The following is a 20,578-nucleotide window of genomic DNA, read 5'->3' as shown; positions in this document are numbered from 1 at the left end:
CAAGTTTCAACTGATTCAAATTTCAAAATGTTAAAATAAGATTAAAAAAATTGTTTTTTAATTGTTTTTCTTTGTTTTCTAACCCGTGGGCCCCGTTTTTGGGAACCCACGAGCTTGGGTTCACCCGGGTCCCCCTTGGTTCGACCTGGGTCCCACCCGGGTCCTGCCCAGGTGGCTGGGTTCCCTGTGGGTCCTGCCACACGGGACCCATAGGGAACCCAGCCGCCTGGGCAAGACCGGGGGGGGACCCAAGTCGAACCAGGCTCGGACCAGGACCGGGCATGAACCAGGACCTAAGTTGCCGGTACGGGTACGGGTACGTGGGTACGGTACGCTGGTACGGCATTTTTAGGGGGGCCTGGGTACGTCCGGGTACGTCCGTACAAAAAAATGTAAAAATCATAAATATATACATATATACACTCTAATAAGTAGAAACAAAAATTAAATTTAGAATCCCACATATCATCCATATGCTAAACAAAACTTGGAACTATCATATATGATTCATATTGATATAACTATAAGTCTATAACAAAATTACAAACTTTGAATGTTATGATAGATATCGAATTCATTGTTCACTGGCTCAACCGTTCAACAATAAAATAACACAACTAATAATCAGCAATAGCATCATATGGGTCACTAGGAAGATCAAGATCAACATCATCATTGACATTAGATGATGTAGGTAGAGTACTGGAACCACATGCAGCCTCACTGCCACTTGCACTAGCAGCACATTGGCTATCAGACTCCCCAGAAAGTAAAGATTGTGTGGCAGCTGAAAAATCCAAATCAGTTCGCTCTGGATCTACATCCCAAAACTTTGTGCTCCCATCCTTATACTCATTTTGTTTATGAGTAAGAAGGCGCAAGTTTGAATGCACATAAACGAGCTCTTCTGCCTTACTTGCTGCCAGTCGGTTGCGTTTCACTGAGTGGATAAAGGAGTATGTGCTCCAATTTCGCTCAAATGAAGAGGAACTAGCAACCTATTGAATAATTGACACAAAGTGAGAGGGTGACAATTATAAAATAGTAAAAAATCTAAATTTAGAGAGCAATAAAAATTAAGAAACTTACTTGCGATAAAACTTTGATTGCAAGAGTTTGAAGGTTTGGTGATGTATGGCCATTGAGGTACCACCAAGCATGAGAATCCTTTTTATACTTGTCACGAAGAGCGGAAACACTTTGACCATTGGAGGCTACAAAATCAGCAAACTCACTTGTCATTAAATCCTCCATTTCAGAATCTGGGAAGAGTTTAGTAAGTGCTGTCCTACACCCTTCACTGACTTCTGAATCTCTATATGGTGGTACCCTTGATGGCTTAGCAAGCATTTCATCACTATAAAATTTGGGAGTCAATGCAAATGCAAGAAGATGTAGTGGGGTGGTCATTTTGTTCCACCGCTCAACACAAATTGATTGAACCTCTTTGAAGAAAGTTTCTTCGGGATCTTGCTCTTTTGCATTGATGATGGCTTTCATTTTCTCAATCATCGAGTCAATGCCATCATATACCTCTCCCAAACATGGGTGATCCATGTCAGTATAACGGATCATACTCATGATGGGCTCAGTGAAACTCAAAAGATATTCCACTCGATCCCACCAAATGTCATCTAAGATCATGCGCTTTACATTTGCTGCCCTTTCAGTATTGGATTGCCTCCATAGGGACCAACTTTGACTAATTACCATGCTAGCAAGTGGCTGTCGCACCTTCACAAGTCGCCTCAAGACGATTGTGTTGGATGCAAATCGGGTCTCGGCAACCTATTCAAAAATTAAAAATAAAAATTAGAATACAAAGAAGACATGATAAAAAAATAAAAATTAAGTAACCATCAAAGTGAAATGTAGATTTTAAAAATTGAAGTGTTTCAATTACCTTTAGCAACTCCAACTGTGAAAATGATCTGAAAATGGCCTGTGACATGTTATGGTTTGTGATGAACATTTGGATCTCTTCAGCCTCAACATAAATTTGTTTGATCCAATCTATTTTCCTGCCTATCTTTTGTAGCATGAGGTTGAGAGAGTGGACAGCACAAGGTGTCCAAAATATGTGTTCAAACCGTGTCTCAATCAACATACCTGCAGCTCTACAATTCTTTGCATTGTCCGTTATTACTTGGACAACATTTTGACGTCCCACATCCTGAATGCATTGTATAAGGATGTTAGCAATAAATTGTGCATCCTTCACCTGTCCCTCACAATCCACAGCTTTCAGAAACATTGCCCCTTTAGGGCACACTGCAATTACATTAATTAATGGCCGATTTTTGGTATCCTTCCATCCATCTGAAATGATGGACACCCCTGTTTGTTTCCATGAATTTCTAATGGGAGCCAATGCATTGTCTATGTTTTTTACCTCCTTTGCTAGTAAGGTGCTACGCACCTTCTCATAACCTGGCCCTGTGTACCCTTGTGGAGCCTCATTTACCTTTTTCAACATATCCTGCCAATATGGTGATCGTACCACATTAAATGACAAACCGTTTGCATATAGACATCTTCCAACGGATTGATCTGCAATCTCTCTAGCATCATTCTTAAATGCTCTCTCTAATGGTCCCTTGCTTCTCTTCACAATAACAGGGTCTTCACTAATTGGGTCCAAGAATGGGTGGCTCTCTACCACAATATCAGGAAAATCGCTATAAGATGGAGAAGTAGGGGGCCTCTTTGATTTACTTCCTCTTCCTATCAACAAAGGATGGTTTGAGGCACGACCAACTCTTGCATCTGCTTCCTCTTGCTCTCTAATATATCCTGCTATTTCTTGAGGTGACATCCCATTTCCATTCTTTCCTAGACATGGTTTGATTCCTTGTTGGGGAATGGCACAAAAATAGGCTTTGACACGACTGTAGGAGCTAGTTTTTTTCGTACTACAGAAGTTGCATATCCATAAAAATGTTCCACCACCTTTTACTTGGTCTATTATTTTGACATATTTCCATAAAGGTGAATTTGGGTCAGTTTTGAAAGTCCGTTGAGGAGTAGAGCTACTAGTCGTTGCCATTATGATTTCTACAACAAATTAAAAAAAAAAATATTAATATTTAATATTAAACAATAGATTATAAATGTTAAATATATAAAATTAAATTTAATAATTTATTTAAAATGAAAGTGAAATTATTATAATATTAATTATGAAAGTAATAAACTAAAATATTTTAAAATAATAATAACTAATAAATTATTAACTAGCAAAATAGTTTTATTATTTAATTTATTTTAAAATTTTAAATAGGTATATTTAATTACTTATTGTGTAATTTAGAAGTTTGTAAAAATTTAAATGTTGTTATTACTTTCATAATTAATATTATAATAATTTCACTTTCATTTTAAATAAATTATTAAATTTAATTTTATATATTTAACATTTAGCAAAATAGTTTTATAATTTATTATTATAGTTTGAACTTTGCTTATTTTAAATCACTTAATAGTTTGTTAAATTAAAAGTTAAAAAAAAAAAACCTAATATAAATTAAAAATTACAATTTTCGATTTTTAATTTTAAATAATAAAAGTTATAAAACTATTTTAATAGGTTAATAATTTATTAATTATTATTATTTTAAATATGAATAATTCATATTTAAAATAATAATAATTAATAAATTATTAACCTATTAAAATAGTTTTATAGTTTTTAGTCTTTTATTATTTAATATTAAAAATCGAAAATTGTAATTTTTAATTTATATTAGGTTTTTTTTTTAACTTTTAATTTAACAAACTATTAATTGATTTAAAATTAATAAATTCAAACTATAATAAAAATAAAAAATTTAACAAACTATTATAAAAATTTCGAAATTAACAACCTACCTGCAAGCTCGAAATGGCGCCTCCCGTCTTGGCTCCTTCGCGCGTCCTCTGCCGTGGCTCCTTCGCGCGTCCTCTGTCGTGGCTCCTCCTGGGCAACCCGCAACCCGTGGCAGCCTCCTCCTCCTGTGCAACCCGCAACCCGTGGCGGCCTCCTTCTGTGCAACCCGTGGCGGCGGCCTCCTCCTTCTGTGCAACCCGTGGCGGCCTCCTATGTTTTCGTGGCTCCCGTGCCCTCCTCCTGCACTTTCGTGGGATGTTTCTTCTTTTTTTTTTAACTTTCGGGTTTAAAACGATGTGAAAAAACCTTCGACATTTTTGCACGTGCAGATTCGGCAAAAAAACCCTACGGAATCGCCACGTCTACATCGGATGCGTCGGGGTTCGTGTCTAAAAACGCGGATACGTTTCAGGTTAAAAAAAACAATACCCTGTTCGAATCCACAGGGATTCCATGGCGAATCCGAATCCGGTACGTATCGTATCCGGATTTGGGAGCAAACTAGGAAGTACCGGTAACTTAGACCAGGACCCAAGACCCGGCCATTTTTGGCAAGAACCGGTAACTGAGTTAAAATATAATAAATATATACATATATATGGAATTTATATATTACAAATACATATACATACATATGTAATATTATATATAGAATAATTTAATTTTTTTATATACAAATTTAGAATATTTAATGAAAATATAAAATGTTTATAAACATTTTTATATAGTAATATATTTAGTATTAATATTATTAATAAATGCATTATTTTAGTTATTTAAGTTCTCCTTTAAAAGAAAAATATCAATTTAGGTGTATTATTGGAAACTCATAATGGATGATGTTCTACAAGGGATATTGAGTCCAAACTGCGACCAACATATTAGATATATAAGAATCAGCAGGATGGTGAAGAAACTATCAAGTACCATTAATGTGAAGAAAATTGTAGACAATCATTCAAAGCATAGGGTATTTGAGGCAAGCATTATTCATCAATAAGGGATCCACAATCAACCTCTTGCAAAAGGAGAAACACTTCAAGATAGTCACCTTTATTTTGCCATTTCCCATCCTTAGCAACCGACTCCTTGGACAATATTCTCACAATGACCTTGAGGCCTCATCATTTGCAACTATCTGGTAGAGACTTCACCAGCAAAGATTTATTGAACGATGAGTTTGATAGAGGTATGGTGATGTTTTCTTTGGGTGGCACATGGGGGTTTCCCTAGTTGTCTTGGGGAGTCCCCTTGTTGTTCCCTATAGGAGGGGAAGCCTCTAGGACATCCCTTGCTTCTATAAGGAAATCTCGAGGGCACCTTGTTGCAAACAGCAATATGGGGCAGAAAGGGTCATTTTTTCCTTGTCCCTACAGCCTAAGGGCATCCCTATCTCCAAAAGGCATGTTTTCCAAGACGGATATGCCTCCACAAAACACTAGTATTATACCTATTCATGGTGAATAAAAGAGCATTATTCCTAGGCTTCATCAATAAGTAAATGTTTGTTGACTTTAATTATATTTCATATTAGTCTAGCACAATAGGTTATTGATGAATATATTGTATTGTTCTCTTTCAAAGGACTTCCCTCACTTGCCTAAATATTTTTAGGCCAGAATTCAAAAGGTCGCTCTCCCTTTTGAACAGTTGCTAGATAAAAATGAGCATGATGCACATTCATTACACATTGTTAGGAGATACAATCTAGAGAATAATCTGGTGATTTCATTTAGAAATCACATTTGGGCATATTGGAGTTTACATTTTCAGATTTGCAGAGCTTATTGATTATTAGATTTGAAGAGAACAATTTTGGAGAAGATTGAAGAGGGTTCCAGCCAGTTATACCACTTCTTGAGGGTCAATGTGAGGATTCTAGGGCAGCTGTTGAGATTTAAGGAATTGATATCTGCATTCACTGAAGATCTTAGCAGCTGTTTGACACTTTTAAACACGGACGTACCATTTTGGAGTATTTTGGTGAAGAACCTAGGGTTTCTGGAACTTGTACTTGCTGGTTATTATTGCTGTAGTCATTTCTTTTCATTACCAGCAAATGGGTCTGTTATACTTGTGTTTATAGTCAGATTTATCCATCTGGGTATCTTCAGTTTTGTCTTTGTATTGTACTTTCAGTTTATGACTGATTTTAGGAAGCAAAGATTGCAAGCATTTCCTTTATATTTGCTGTTATAGTATTGCATTTGTTGCAATATAAATCAGCCCTTTCTATTCTTCTATTCCCTCTATCAAACATTCTCAAAACTCAAAAAGCAAAACAAAAAAAACAAGGGGATACAAGGGTCCTTATTACCCCAACATTCCCATCATCAAAAGAGACAGACCAATTAAAACATACACTTAGTCTCCCAAAACTATTTCCATTGAGAAACTGGATCCAATAAGACATAATTTGGAACTCAAACCATGTAATGAGGCAAAGCAAACTGTAGCAAGTTGAGTATATTAAATCCATTTTCACACAACGCAAAACATAAATCAAAAGAATTCAAGCATTTCAAAACATTAATGCATAGCAAACAATAGGATGAACTCCAAATCTAGCAATAGGTTTTCCAAATATATGCACCTTGACTAGAAACCAGCCTTTGTGAGAGTATTCTCTCAATCTAGTCAATCAGATGGTTACCCACATGGCTGGTAGTCATGAGAGGGTTTACTTGTCCAGAGAGTCAGATTTGGAAAAGTCTGAACACCATATAAAGGAAACAAAGAACAATAACTCTCCATGACCTTAGGGTCTTTCACTTGATTATTATAGGTGGCATGGGGTTGTACTAGCCTGTTATATGCTGGGAATATATACAATGGGCTGGTTAGCCCAGGTATTTATCATTGAACTCATCACCAAAGGGACAAGAGAAATGGTACAAAGATGGTGCTATTCTTCAAAATGTTTCCTATTAGTTCATGCAAAAACACTTGCTAGAATGATTAGGCTATTAGTGGCACCAATTGTCTGTAGTGAGCATATAATATTTATGAAAAGCAGATTTTTTCCTGATAACCTTACTGTAACATTGGAAGGCCTTGAATAGGCCGGTATGTCTAGAGAGAAGATCTTCTTTCAGAATTGCTTTGACAGACCCTATCAAAGGACAGCATCATATTGCATGTTACACATATTAGTTGCTTTTGAGATTTGCCTTTTGCTTCCGTATGGTAGTTGAAATTTTTGTCTCACAGGATTTAGCAAGAGTTTCTGTGAATGGAATCCCCTCTAACCCTATTATACTTTAAAGTTCAAACCATTAATACACAAGAACATTCCATAGTGCATGCTTATGTCTGAAACATCCTTAACCAATCTCAATCGATTTTAAATAATCTCAAACAGTGACACAGATATAAAAATTCTCAGACAACCAGAAATCAGACTGTTATTCTTTCATGAACAGATATCACTTCCTTATATCTGAGATGTTATATTCTCAGAAATCAATAATAGACAATCCATCAGTAACATTATAAATTCAGTAATAATCTCAAGCCCCTGGTTTTATCTGATAAATTCTTAAAACAGAATTGCCAGAACACAGTACCAATTGGAATAGTTGCTCCAAGACTCGATTACCAGATTCATGGAACTAAATGCAGAAACTGACGCAAAGGAATGAATTTCAAACTTCACAGGTCGCTTTCAAAGATGGCTCTGAGTTGATGCCCAAAAGCAATGCCTTATGCCCAGCTATTCTCCACCTCTGATCAGGCACTTCCTTGCACAAGTTCCTTTGCTTTGCTGGTGTCTAATGGCACACAACAAAGGAAAGAATTAACCAGTGCCTTCAGAGTTGCACCAGTGACTGGTGATTAATCGCCCTTGACTTCCTCCTGTCCTAGAGTCACATCCAAACTGCCCTTCTGACTATTGCCGTGATGTATATGATCACCCTGTGACTCCTTCCCAGATGTATGCTGTCTCTTGTCCACAGTGACAAAAATCCTGGCACTCTCCTTGGTCATTGAATGGCACTCAGACCTTGAAAGATTACTGTTTTCTTAGATGACAAATTAACACCATGCTGTGCAAAAGATGTGAATCAGGTAGGGGTACCATCCCACCTGGAAGGATTACTGAGGTTTTCATCTCAGTAGTCCATTCCATGCATTCGTGTAATGCCGTTATGCAAAATAGACTTTGATGCCCCTTGCCACCACACAGCACACATAGATACTAAATCTAACTAGGTCGGCCTCAAGAGAGGAAACCACCACAAACAACAGATCGGCCTTAAAAGCCAACTTTATCAAAATAATTAATAATTAACATTTATTTATAATTTTGATTTATTAATTATCTAATAATTTATTTATCAATTTATTTATTCATTTAATTAAAGAAATTGGTGCTGGCTGACCCAGCCACCAACTGGGGACATTACTATGTCTAGTTGCTATTGATGCTTTTGGCTATCTTCTTGAGACCCAAAATATGAGGCCAAAGTAGCTAAATTCCGAGTGTGCAGATACAGGTTCAAGTGTGTGCCAAAAAAATTTAAAATGCTGTCATTCTTAAAGCTTGGATACATCCATAAAAGAAATTGAAAATACAAATAAAATAAACCAATATATCAATATTATGTCCACAAAATAAAAAAGCCAAAAAAGCACTACCGGAAATTGATAATTCAAAAATCCAAATAATTGTTACATGACATATTAAATAGGTTTATATTATCAGTTCACAGTAGGCAAATGGATTTTTGGATGGAAAACATTCCAGAATGAACCAAACTTTTGGCACATATGGCATGTTGCTGTGGCTGTGTTTTTTCCAAGCAAGAGTCCCTACTTCCCATCCTTTGGATTCCTCATCCTTTCTCATTCTTTGGCATGCAATGCTCATTTTAGAAGCTTTCCTTGTTTGTGCTCGCTTTCTCTTCTCTCTTTCCTGCATGGAACATGGTACAGAGATTTCTTCTATGAATCCTTGCTGGAAGGCATAGTCTTTCCATTCATTAAGTCTTTTTTATTAAATGTGGGATGAAAGTGATGTTGCCATTGTCGTTCTCTTTCCCCATAATTCTCTCTACACTACACAACATGAGATTCTTCGCCATTTTTAGTCAATTGGTGGTGTGTTTTCTTTCATCTTCTTGCTAACTCCAATGGTTGTGAAGATAATGGAGCCAACCTCCAAAGAAACCTAGTTTTCCAATATATCTCCCTTTGGACGCAGAGAGCTCCAACATCTGAATTAACACTGAGCTGAATAAGCAAATAATTGCTGATTAAGCAATGCATGCTATGCCACAAGAGGACTTCTAAAACATCAAGCAGTGAGAGAAAGGCAAAGAACCTGGGAATTTAGAGATAACAAAGAAAAAGGTGGAGTTCAACTACCATAGAAAATTTGTGGACTGAAAAGAGCCACCTACTTTCATTACACCTATCCTTTACTTAGTCACTTCCTTTATATTTCATTAGAATAAACTTTATTTTTACCCTATCTTCTCAGAATAAATTTATACTGTGTTTACATTAACATTCTCTTACATCAAGAGATCTCATGAAATATTTAGAGCTTATTACAATCTATTTTGATCTTACACCAGCTAGATTGGTACTGGAAAATTTGATCCAAGTATCATGGTAAAATTTTATCATTTTCTCTTAACACAGGAATTCCATATAATATGTAAACAAGCCCAGCCCTTTAAGAGCCCAAGGAAGAGCACATTTAGTAATTTACTACAGCCTGTAAAGCTAAGAAGAAGTTTAATCTAATTGTCAAAATGAATTTCAGCTGCAGAAATGTTCAGAAAGTCTATACGCAAAATATCTGATGAACAATTACAGCAGGTAAAGGCGCCAATATTCTGCAAAAGCAATTATGCATCCTCTGAACACCATTGGACTCTTTTCACTGTTTTTACCACTTATTACGCCCAAGCAAAAGAGACTGCTGCTACAATAGATTCCAAAAAAACCCACTGAAATTATGATCTGTGTATACCCTTTGAAGTGATATTTATCAATTATAAGTTCATGAGGCTAGCGAATGCATTTTAATCAGTCTGGCATTAATGCATAATGCCATAAACCCTATTCCACTTGCCAAACTCTAGGATTGGCCATAGGGTGAAGTGGGATGTGGATCATTTGGTTCAGTGTGGGATGTTAGCTATCTAAGCAAGAAAGTTTATATAAAGTCAAGCCTACATCTCTTGGGTGGACTATCACAGAAAAAAAATATCCAAAATGCATCCAACCTAAAATTGAATATTTCTAATAACAAACCACTTGATCTCTATTAAAGTGAATAGACATAAACTAATTAGAGAAAATGGTGAGAACTACCATTGACTGCAACAAAATCAAAACCCTATTGTACAGTCATTCTATATTACAAAACTGTAGCTAAGAAAGGCAGCAGTTACCAGTAAGGTCTTCCATGTTGGCTGGCTTCACGTCAACAATATTGAAGCTTTGATCACTTATTTCCAAGTTCCATAAGTTAACCCTTAGGTCATCTGCTGATATAAAAGTTTCTCCGTCACTGAAAAACAACAGTAAAGTTAGAATGAGAATCAAAATTCATGATAAAAATTGGTTAACTAGAAACACAGAAACAAGATCCACAAAAAAGCTCACCATATTTATCCCTACTGATGTTCTTGTGTGAAAGGCAACAATGAAGAACCACATAACATGCTTATGGAATCTTTTACACCGAAACCTATGTACATAAAATGCATTTTATACATACAATTAAGGATTTTATGTAGATTTTTAGAAACAAACTAAAGATATTGAGTTGACTGACTGATATCAATCGGAAGAGAGGTTAGAAATGACAGGAACCTTTAGAAAAGGTGTTCTGTTAACTACCACAAACTATGTTCCTTCCTGCAAATATTCCTTAACTAGGAAGGCATCCGGCACATATGCCCATAGCAGAACACCTGGTGCCAGCTGAAAAACTGTTCTCCGCAAACAAAGATGTTTTGACCCGCTTCTCAAGAATCTTGAGCAGTTTTTTTCCATAACTTTTTAAGATATCACATTGTCTATCAAATATCAAATAATTTTAATTTCAGATGATACCCTATTTTGCAGTTTTGTTGTTTATTGCCTTTACTAGTCACTTATTGGTTGTTCATGGTCAAATCCACCAAACTGGGTAGGAACACTGATAATTACTTTATACACCTATAGTGATTCTTTTCATTAATTTTGATATCCATTTTCATTTTCAGAGAGTTGGCCAACCAAAAGACATTGGGACAATGAATTGACAACTTTTGATGTTTCCATCGGACCATCTCAACCTGGTTGGAATGACATCAGAATTTCTTGTTCATTTGTACATGATCAATTTCTGATCAAACTTCAAGCTAACATGTATTGAGAAAGAAGAAAGAACAACTTAAAAGTAAAACGGTCTGTCTCCAACTTATTTACGGAAGCTGATCTACCTTGGGTGTATTGGCAACCTGCACTCTTGTGTCTTTTGGCTGGCAGACTCTCCAAAAATGCAAATGGATATCAAAATTAAAAATGGACCATCCTAAATGATTTTGTGGTTGCTTTGTCCTTGAAGCCCATGCATGCTCAAGTGAAGACCAAGCCCAATCTAGATTTAATCTTGAACACTTTAGTGTGCTTGGCTCTTTCCCATGTTGATCATGTCAGCATTTTCCTTGGATAGTGTCTCCAAGAGTTGTTCCTGCATTCTTTGGCATGTCAACCTGATCCCTTCAATGAGTTTGACAGTGTTGGCCAAATCTGATCTTTTTTTGATGTGTGTCAAAATTCACATATAAGTAATAAGGATGTACCATTTAAATGAGGATTACAAATGTGCATGTCATGCCATCATTCTGAACTGCCTTAACTTTTATTACTTTAGATTTGAGATCTGACCAATACTATAACTAAAAACAATCTACTAACAAGAAAACTACATACAAACTGGGATTATAAAGTATAGTAGGGTATGCTGCAACTATTCTCATCAAAACACTAAACAGTGGATTGTTACGCATGCATTATAACCTTTGGAAACTTGTCTTTAAAAAAATATATTTCTTGCTACTCATAAGAGAGAAGTCACCACTGCTCCAAATCTGACCGTATTATTTGCTTACCATTTGCATGGATGACTCATGGTATGGGCTTACGAATCCTCCACATTACATTTACTGATAATATTTTACACTTGAAGATCTAAAACTGTGTTTTCTTGGGCCAAACTGAATGCCAATTTGGTTTTACTCACCTGCACGCCAGAAGTTTGCTTCATTTGAATTTTGCATGTTGGTGCTCCAGGAGTAAATGAACTATTGATTCCAAATCTCTGTGACCATTTAAGCATCCAGAGGGCTGATTCTAAAACCTTTCATCTGCATATTAATCCACTATTAAAAAATTTCCTGTTAATGACAACCAGAGGAAAACCTTTATCTCCAGCCATCCCTACATTGTCCATAAATCCAGTTGACTAAATCCGAACTAACCTCTACCGTAGCACCTTCCTTAATAGTGCCTTCTTCTTCATGTTCAATATCTGGTGGTGGCTGAAATAGCTAATAAAGATCTCAAGTGAACACAATAGCAGAAGTGAGGAAACCTTAGTCCATTTTGGTGGAGTAATCTAACCATCAACAATTTGCAAATATTGAGAGGCTAATCTTGGGAGGAACCTCATAGCTCCCCCTCTCTTCGATGTTTAAAACAATGTGGAAATATGACTCCATGTTTGTGTAGTAATCTAGCCCAAACAATTGGCAACGATCAAGAGCATCTTCATCACTTGTTTATTTAATTGCTTCCACTTGCATTATGTGCATATTGGCTTTTTATCCACAGTCAACTCACACTTAATCTGGCCTCTCAATCTTGGCTACCATATACTTCTTACATTGTCCTTTCTTTCAGTGCCTAGGATGAATTTGGGATATGATTTCCAACACTTTGCAACTGTTTGCCCATCCATATTACAATGGGCATACTATTTCTTAAAATAAATCTCTCTTTCTTAACTTTTAAGCGTGATCCTTGCAACTTGCACTGATTGTAGACAACTTAGACTCTTTATTAATTGCATGCCTTCAACATACAGTGAATATAACTCGTAATATTCATCCATGTTAGTAATCATATCACCCATCAATAAGTAAAGGCAGATACATGTTTGATAGGGCACGGAATTCCCAAACTTAAAGGTCAGAATTTATAATCAATTTGTGTTTTCCGTAGAATACAAACTCAGGGATTACAAGTCAAAATTGATCTTGTGACTTGCAGAAAAACTCAGCACTGGGATTTGAGAAAACTCGCCAAATTTTAGGAGAAAAACTCACAGAAACCCTTTAAAAACTTTTGATTCCAGGGTTTAACTCGCCCATAAAAACTGATAAAAAGTCAAATGATTTCATTATTTAACCTACACATTCTTTTGACACCACAACCTAAGGTTTTTGATATTTCAAATTCCACAACTGCAACTTGATTCAGAAGTTGCAACTTCCAACTTCCATTGCGATCTTTAGATGCTGTGAGGTATCACGTATGTATGCTGTGGCGGTGAACACGGTGACCCACAATTTCTTGGCATAAGTGAGTCACGGCAGTTGAGCATAAAATCCTGCTGTCTTATTGACAAATATTTCAATGTTTTCAATAATTATGATTCACAGATTTTTGTTGAAATACTGAAGAAATCTGAAATCGGAGTTCAAACCTTGCTGCTAGGTAGTTCCCAGGAACTTTGTTCATAAGACATCTAATATTTACACTTGAATGAATGTTGGATATCCTTCATAACACTTCTCTTGCATTTTGTTTATGTGCTTTGTATTATCAATTTGTAACTCGTCAATTATCATTACAATCATGGATAAAGACGTGTCCTTTTCCATCCACAAAACATGGGTGCAGCCATCAGTCATATTCAATGCAAAAGTTTATCCATGTTCTAACTCTAAAATTAGTATTTAATTCTTAGTCATCCTGAAGCACTCTAAAATCACCCAGCTAAACAAAGAGATTCAATGATATTCTTTAAGGAAATAACAAAATAAAGGAGTGGCATTCAAAATAATATCTGTAAGAAAAGAAGAAAAGGAGTGTTTCTCCAAGTTTCTGGGACATGGAGACTCAGTTTTAGGGATGGTTAAATTATATTAAACAGACTAAATATAGCTTAAATATTGAAAAGTAAATTACTAAATTTGCAGTGCAATGACAATCTCCACCCTTTTATCTTTTTAGGTGTGTTTTGCATTCATTTTTTTAATCTTGTTTGCAAACAACCATTTTAAAAATCACTGTCATAGGCTATCGGCTACCTGACATCCATTAAAATAATTTAAAATAAAACAAGTACTGCTTGTTAATGCTAATTTTATTTTCAAATACACCTACAATATTAATTTTTTTATGTTATTTCACTTTTGGCAAGCATGATTTCCATTTTTTGAAAAGAATATGGCATCCACAACTTCTACTAAGAAAGACAGCAAGCCTAAGGACCCTTGCTAGAAACATTAGACAAAAAGGTTCAGAAAAGGGAATAGTTATTTGCAACCATTGTTATAAAGAAATGAATCTAAAATATCACCTTGCACAGGTACCTTGCCAAGATATTACACAATGTACTCTTGCAAAAGTTCTTCTTTCAGCATTTGAGCATTAAAAAATAAAAAAGTTAAAAGAAAAAGACGACAACAGAGGCAAAGGGAGCCTCATCCAAATGTCACAATTTTACAGGGTCAAACAGTGTCAAACACATGGAGGGTTCTTCTTCCATTGGGCTACGAATACAACAATTAAACAATGTGGGCATCCATAATACCAATTCTTTTGTTTCTCGTAACACTCTTTATGTGCAACTTTCATTAGAAGGTACTGCATAGAATAGTGAATTGCATCATGAAGCAGAATTAGCATGTACCAAGGTTTGGTACTTCAACAATATCTCCTTTAATCTTGCATCAAGTCCTTATTGGAAGAAGTTGGTTACTACATTGATCATGGCAAGCAACGGATTCAAGGCCCCAAGCAATTATGAATTGAGTGGTCCATTATTGGATGATGAGGTTTAAAACATAAATAAGCTAATAAAGAAACAAAACAGATTTGGAAAACTAATGGCTGCAACATTTTGTCTGATGGGTGGACAAATGCCAAGAATAAGACACTCACTTTTTAGCAGCCTAGAAAGAACAATTGGTCTTTTCAAAGTCAGTTGATGCCCCTAGTGAAGTAAGAAAATTCAAGACTTTGTGTAGCTTGTTAGATTAAGTGGTGGAGGTAGGCGAGGATAATGTCATCGAAACAGTTACAGAAAATGCATTTGCACATGTGGCAATCGGTAGACTAATAAATTTGAGGCACCCTCCATTGTTTTAGAGCCCTTGTGTTTCCATTGCCTTAACTTCTTCTTGAGGAACTTAGAGCCCTTGTGTTTCCATTGCCTTAACTTCTTCTTGAGGAACTTAGGTTGGGAGAAAAATGCAGTGGACGATGCAAGAAATATTACCAAATGCATCCATGGGTTTTGAATCTCTTGAGAGAGCATACTAATAGCAAGGAGCTCGTGTGTTTAGGAGTCGCGCTCTCTCATAGCAAGGAGCTCGTGTGTTTAGGAGTCGCACACTTTTTCCACTGATTTCGTTACCTTGCAGATTATAGCAATTACATTGCCCAACCTTAAGCGCATGTTTGTGGGTGAATGGTGGTTGAGTCCTCACTGCAAAATGTTTGAAATAGAGAGGGTCGTGAGTGTTGACATGTAGCTAGGTCGGATCCCTAGCGAGGGCCGACCTAGTCTTGGAATTGCTAATTGGCCTTTCAGCCTTAGCAATTCTCCATAAAATGTGCAGCTTATATGTATAATATAAAGGTATCGGTCTGGCCCTAAATAAGTAACTTGTAATTAAATAGGACTGACCCTATTCTTGGCGTCAAATCAGTAAGGCCGACTTGAGGTCTTTAGGTAGCCTTCCCTCATATATATTCAATTGTCATGTAGTCTTTCATACACAATGAATACATGCAATTCGCAGTAAGCGAACTTGTGCTTGGGGGTGACGATAAGACCTTATCATCTATGGTTGGGAAGGCAACAATCTGATGTTTGCTTGCGGTGAACAAGCACAGCCCGGAAGGTCAAGATGGTATCAGAGCTACGGCTTTCCTAAATTGCAGATTTAGTCGGATGCAGCCTGAGCGAGTTGCAATCGTAGTGTGACAATCTCAATGTTCGCTTGGCAATCACCGTATAGTCAAGGGTAAATCACCTTTCGAGTTTAGTGATCATAGTCACAAGGTATTCATGGTTGTTGTGTCCGCAGAGGATTACATTTGCATTGTCCGCATTGTGGTCGTGGCTTCGCAGCCCCGTGTTCGTTGCAAAGTATTCACGGAGTATTCTCAATGGACATTGGGGTATATCCAAATCATCGCGGGATCATCGCAATGACCGTGTTAGTGATGTTCACGGTGTATTCGCGTTTGCATCCGCAGTGTGTTCACATTATCGCATAATCATGATCACATTTCAAGTTTTGTATTCGTCGTGTTCAAAATGAATCACAGAAGTGTATGCATTGTTTGCGACCATTGGCAGCCGCATTCGCAAGGTGACTACCAGACATTGCAGTTGCCATATTCACCCGGAGGCGTAAATGCAGGGAGGAAGCCGCTATTCCTCACCGCTTGGTATATTCGCCTTGTTTTGAACGATCATGGTGCTCAAGATATTCGCAGGGAGCCATGTTCATAGTGTGAGCCATGGATGGTTATAGTCACGCAACAAGGAGGTGTCCATGGACATGTTTATAATCCGCACCGTAATCACCATGGGAATATTAGCATTTTTATCACCGAGCTGATCATTTAATCACGACAAGGTGGAAGCTCGAACTAGATTCGGGTCGTGATGGAGTTATCGTGTTTGCCAAGAGTCGTGGAGGCATCAAGGTCACAGTGGTGATCGTAGCAGGCATATTCACACATGGAGGCCGCATCTACCGTAAGGTGATATCAATAATCACAGTGCATCGAGGGGCGTATGCAGACTCATCTCGATACACGGAGATCGTAGAAGGTGGTGATCACAGGTTACTCACGGTGATCTCATTGATCGTAGGGTGTATCCGTGTATGATCACAAGGGTATGTCCGCAGTATTTGCCTCGTCATAGTCATTCAGAATTGGAAGGATGGTCGCTGCCACAGTGCTCGCCGAGAGCCATATTCACGGTGTTTGTATGCGCAAGAGCCCCGAAAGGAGTTCGTTGTATTCGCACTTGAATGGGTCGCAATATAAGGAATTGGCAATCACAGAATATGATCACAGTGCGTGGTCGACATTCTTGATCGTTTGTCAATTCAGTGAAAGCGTTTGGTGGCTTGGCATGTTGACGCCACCAAGATGGAGATAGACTATGAGCAATGGCGAGGGCCGAAGGCCACGCAGCCATCTTCGCTAGATACTTCAGTATGGCTGGAAGCTCCGATACTGAGCCAAAATGTTGGTAGAAGACCAACCTAGAAAGAGATAAGTATTCATATGGTTGAATAAATTTTGTTGTCATTAAATCATGTATGATTTCAGTATTGACATTTCAGATTCATGTTTTGAGGTAATCCTCAGAGTCAAGGGGTGTAGGCTATTCAAAAAGTTCACCGTCATGAGGTAATTCTCAGGGTCAAGGGGTGTAGGCTATTCAGAAAGTTCACCATCATGCACATTGTTTGACCATCAACAACCTTGGATGTTATGCCAACATTTTGAGCATCGTCACTAAGCTGAAGGTAGATGGCAAGAGCCAAAGGCCCCACTCAGCCACCAGAGATTCATGAAACAACTTAAGGACACGGGTAAAAGAGATAAGTTTTATATATGCTTGTATCATGTCCATGCCATTATTAATCATGTTTGATTCTAATATTGATGTCAATAAGTCGTAAACTATTATGCTTCAGAGGGAGCTTGGAATAGGCATGAGAGCCTCTACAAGTTTTTAGCTCATTTCCTTACTTAAAGAGATGACTGATGATATGTCATTATGCTATGGTTCCCTTCGTAGAAAGTAAAAGTAAAGGAAAAGGAAATTTAGCATTCTTCTGATTTATGAAAATCCTATGATTGTTTTCCCTAATAGGATTCTTATATTATGTATCTCATATCAAGGATTAAGAGGGAGTCCTACGTTCCCGACAATCCTCAGTAAATACTAGATGGAAGAATTGACAATATTCGGTAAGCTTAGGATTTTTTTTAGGTTTAATGCATTTCCTTCTAGGATTAGAAGTATGATAAAGATCTAACTAAATCAATTAATGTTTTGAAAAGATTTAGAATGATGGATTGCAAACCTATGTCTACTCCTATGGAAACTAACTTGAAATGTTGAGTATGTTTGCAGCTAACTCTGATTTTGCAGATCCATTTGAGTACAGACAGTTGATTGGATCCTTGATGTATCTAGTTAACACTAGACCTGACACCTGTTATGCAGTGAGTGCTCTTAGCCAATGTCCATTCTTCGCTTGTGCAAGAATGGAAGGTTCCATTCTATGCTTGTGTGCTAGATGGAAAATTGTAATTATGTAAAGACCCACTTGTGTATTACACTTTCTATGCTTGTGTGCTAGAACCATCATATGCTTGTGTGCTAGGTGGAAGATGTAATTCTATGCTTGTGTGCTAGGTGGAAGATATGCTTGTGTGCTAGATGGAACTCTAAAGGTTCTGATTATGTATTCTTTTTCTTCCCTAGTTAAGAGGGAGTGTTGTTTGTAACTAGGCTAAGAAAAAGGGGGATTCGGATTGCCTTAGGCAACATCTGAATCCCTTAAGGGCTGCGCCCTTTTGCCAAAGGGTAACGTGTAGTGCTGGACCCTTCATGCCAAAGATGATAGCATGTTCCTAAATAGGGCCAGCCCTATAATGAACATGCCACACTCAAATCAAATTGGCGCCAAAATATATATTTAAATAAGCCGACTTAAAAGGGTATATGCACCATATAAATAAAGGCTATTTGGCAAGTTTAAACACAATCATTCATTCATGCTCTTAGCGAAATTCATCTGCCTCTTGGTGTGTGAAAATAATCAATGAACTTGGCGAATTTATCCAAGGAAGATATAGAGAATTGTGGTGCTCCTTATTGCTGTTAGATGGTGCATTAAAGTGCAGACCTAAGAGACTCATACTTGCAGACCTGAAGCAAACTTGAAAGTGCAGATTCAGTTTGTAATGAAAGAGCAGACTTGGTGAAATAGAAGTGCAGACCTGGTGTATTAAAAGGGGCAGATCTGATTCATTCAAGTGTGCAGATCTGAGTCACATGATTTAAGCTAAGCCTTGTATTGTTGCAATTCAGAATTGAATACATAATCAGAACTGAAGTTGAGTATATTGCAGCAAGTGTTGCCACTAGAGAAGCAGTGTAGCTTCATAAACTTCTTGCTGATTTGTTTGGACAACCTTGGGAACCCACAGTCATTCATTGTGACAATCAGAGTTGTATGAAGATGTCTATCAATTCAGTGTTTCATGACAGGTCAAAGCATGTGGATACTCATTCAAGATATGGTACAAAGAGGTGCCATACAGTTGAAATACATCAGCACAGATGAGCAGGCCTCTTGCTAGAGTGAAGTTTGAATATTGCAGAGATACTCTTGGCGTTGTGGAAAACACAGCTTTGGTTGAGAGGGAGTATCAACCCCATTGATACATTTAGTTGTATCTTCCACCCTTTGCGGGCAATGCAAGGTGGTGTTGTATTCTTCTCTAAAGAGAAGATTGAGGTGAAAATCCTCTTCCACCCTCTGTGGGCAATGCAAGGTGGAGCCATCCTCTACGGGCAATGCAAGATGGTAGTTATCCTTCTCAGGGAGAAGGTTGAAAGATCTCTTCCACCCTATGCGGGCAATGCAAGGTGGATCCATCCTCTGCGGGCAATGCAAGATGGATATCATGGAAGAAGTCCATGATGTGTATTTATAATTTTGTATGTATACTCACTTTTTGCAGGTGTGCATAGTAAGATTTTGGATCCATCTGCTACGGGCAATGCAAGATGGATAGCATGGAAGAAGTCCATGATGTATTTTTCTGATTCAGGTATGCTTGATGAATATCATAGATGTGGATTACATGATGCATATCATTTCATGATGTAGAACGTCATTTGGTTTTCATGGGAACAGCCATGATGTGACTTGCTTATTTGGAAGTATCCTCCCTAGCTAAGAGGGAGTGTTGACATGTAGCTAGGTCAGATCCCTAGCGAGGGCCGACCTAGTCTTGGAATTGCTAATTGGCCTTTTCGGCCTTAGCAATTCTCCATAAAATGTGCAGCTTATATGTTTAACATAAAGGTATTGGTCTGGCCCTAAATAAGTAACTTGTAATTAAATAGGACTGACCCTATTCTTGGCGTCAAATCAGTAAGGCCGACTTGAGGTCTTTTAGGTAGCCTTACCTCATATATATTCAATTGTCTTGTAGTCTTTCACACACAATGAATACATGCAATTTGCAGTAAGCGAACTTGTGCTTGGGGGTGACGATAAGACCTTATCGTCTATGGTTGGGAAGGCAACAATCTAATGTTTGCCTGCGGTGAACAAGCACAGCTCGAAAAGTCAACAGTGAGAACTATCTTTAATGATAGGTTTGCCGAGACAATGGATGAGATCATTAAGGTAAGTTTTCAATCAAAAT

The 20,578-nt window shown here is 37.4% G+C and overlaps 2 protein-coding genes across 3 annotated transcripts in view; both read right to left on the bottom strand.

Moving 5' to 3' along the window:
• The window catches only part of LOC131047855 (serine/threonine protein phosphatase 2A 55 kDa regulatory subunit B beta isoform), an 87,487-nt gene that overhangs the window by 30,007 nt on the left and 36,902 nt on the right, over window positions 1-20,578 (bottom strand). For both annotated transcript variants that reach the window (XM_057981640.2, XM_057981641.2), the window contains exon 7: window positions 10,270-10,388. In XM_057981640.2, coding sequence (XP_057837623.1) covers window positions 10,270-10,388 — 119 coding nt within the window. The remainder of the gene's footprint in view (window positions 1-10,269; window positions 10,389-20,578) is intronic.
• Window positions 377-1,288, bottom strand: LOC131874638 (uncharacterized). Its single transcript, XM_059218368.1, has 2 exons — window positions 1,090-1,288; window positions 377-998 (listed from the first exon to the last, which is right to left on the bottom strand). Exons 1-2 carry the CDS (start codon window positions 1,252-1,254, stop codon window positions 618-620), a joined length of 546 nt encoding a protein of 181 aa, XP_059074351.1. The 5' UTR covers window positions 1,255-1,288; the 3' UTR covers window positions 377-617.

This window comes from Cryptomeria japonica, chromosome 3 (assembly GCF_030272615.1).
Source record: "Cryptomeria japonica chromosome 3, Sugi_1.0, whole genome shotgun sequence".
NCBI classification, from domain to species: Eukaryota; Viridiplantae; Streptophyta; class Pinopsida; order Cupressales; family Cupressaceae; genus Cryptomeria; species Cryptomeria japonica.
Note: the sequence above shows the minus strand (reverse complement) of the source record. Positions and strands in the feature narration are given on the sequence as shown.